This window comes from Sinocyclocheilus grahami, unplaced genomic scaffold, assembly GCF_001515645.1.
Source record: "Sinocyclocheilus grahami isolate Dianchi unplaced genomic scaffold, SAMN03320097.WGS_v1.1 scaffold8807.1, whole genome shotgun sequence".
In the NCBI taxonomy this organism is placed as follows: domain Eukaryota; kingdom Metazoa; phylum Chordata; class Actinopteri; order Cypriniformes; family Cyprinidae; genus Sinocyclocheilus; species Sinocyclocheilus grahami.
The window spans coordinates 5,026-6,912 of NW_015512241.1; the positions used below are offsets into that span (position 1 = coordinate 5,026).

Genomic DNA, 1,887 nt, shown 5'->3' on the forward strand with positions numbered 1-1,887 from the left:
GTCTGTCTGTCTATCTATCTATCTATCTATCTATCTAGCTATCTAGCTATATATATATATATTCTGTTTTCATTGTATTTTTATTTAACGCTTTGATAATTTTGTTGTTTTTGTCATTAGTTTTAGTTTTTCTTTTAAATGTTTACATAGTTTATAGTTATTTTTATTTCAGTTTTAGTTTGATTAATTTTGTTTTGTTTTTGTCATTTTTTTTTTTTTTACGTTTTTATTAATTTGTATTCCAGTTTTAGATAGAAATGTTGCCTTAGCATCTAATTGAAATTTTTACTGAAAGTATAACTGTTTTTTTTTTATTTTAGTTCCGTCAACATTTATTTTTAGTTAACATTTATAATTTGTCAATTTACATAAATGTTTTTTTTCAGACAATTTTAGTTAACAAGAAATAAAACTGAGATTGAGTGACCTTTTGAGCCCATACCAGTGTTACTTTATTATCATTGACATACTATTATAGATTCTATTCATATTTTAAATTAATTTTTGTATTTTATAATTTCTGTTTTCCGTTAGTTAAAGTTTTAGTAATTTTATTGTTTTCACTTTTTAAAAATGTTATTTTTAGTTTTATTTTCTATTTTAATTCTAAAGTTTTATTTATTTATTTTTTTAATTTTTAAATGCTATTATTAGTTTTATTTTCCGTTTTAATTTTAGTTAAAGTTTTAGTAATTTTTTGTGTTTTCACTTTAAAGAAAATGTATTAGTTTTATTTTCCATTTTAATTCTAAAGTTTTAGCATTCTTTTGTTTCCAAAAATAAAAAATAGTTAAAGTTTTATTAATTTTGTTGTGTGATTTCATTTTTGTTAGTTTTTTAAAATACGTCTATGTAGTTTTTATTAATTTAAATTTTAGCTATTTTAAATACAATCAACTTAAACTAAATTAAATTGAGAAATGTTGCCTTGGCAACTGACTGACATAAAATAAGTTGATCATATTTTATTTCAAGCACTGAAGAAGTCTTCAAAATGTTTAGTCTTAGTTAACAGTAATAACCCTGGTACTAAGTGCTTCAAATAAAACCCTCTCTAACTTTCATTCACCGACTAGTTCCCTCATTTTTCATAATATGAATGTATTTTTGTCATTCTTTTGTTACCTGTCATATTTATAAAAATTGGTGCATCCTCATGCACGCAGTCTGATTGGATCCCGAAGTGTTTTGTGTGGTTTTGTGTGGTCTGAGCCTTAACTCTCTGATGTCCTCCTGATATATTTTATGTATTTCTCAAACCCCCAGTGCCGTCGAAGGTTTTGGCTAAGCCTGAGAATCTGACAGCGACCTTCAGCTTCCACGACGGTAACGTGACGGCTGGTTTCCTCTGGAGGGTGTCGCGAGCGCAGCCGCTTCAGCCCGTCACGGGGTTCCAGGTCACATGGGCGGAGGTTTCCAGCACGAGTTGTCCGAACAGCCTTCCCAACAGCATCATTTCCCAGTCTCAGATCCTGCCACCTGTGAGTCGTCTCCACACACGCTGTTCTCCCGTGAAAGCTACATAAATTACACTTACATTATGTGTTCTTGGCCCGCGCTTTCTTACCGGAGTGCCTCTCATGGAAAATTGGTTGCATGAGACCAAGAGTGTAAAATATGATACACAATCATCTTGTGTGCGTAACCCCAGCGCTGGCATCGGCCCACAGGATCCGGATGATGAATCGAGCGCTGCATGAGGCTCAGAGGCTGTTCGTTTGCTCACCTTTTACTAACCAGACCTCTTTTCTGGATGCTTTCTGGATGAAGTAAGGCTGAGTGATTTAACAAATGTTCACAATGACTTTGTATGACTTTGTTGCCAGTAAAAATATAAATTAATATAATATTAAGTAATAATATAATTTATTTCTGTAGTGTATATAT

General features: G+C 31.2%; 1 protein-coding gene across 1 annotated transcript in view; it reads left to right on the forward strand.

The window, feature by feature from the left end:
- LOC107578098 (anosmin-1-like) overlaps positions 1-1,887 on the forward strand; it is an 8,951-nt gene that overhangs the window by 4,841 nt on the left and 2,223 nt on the right. Inside the window, exon 3 of the mRNA XM_016264087.1 lies at positions 1,267-1,481. Within this exon, the coding sequence (XP_016119573.1) occupies positions 1,267-1,481 (215 nt within the window). The remainder of the gene's footprint in view (positions 1-1,266; positions 1,482-1,887) is intronic.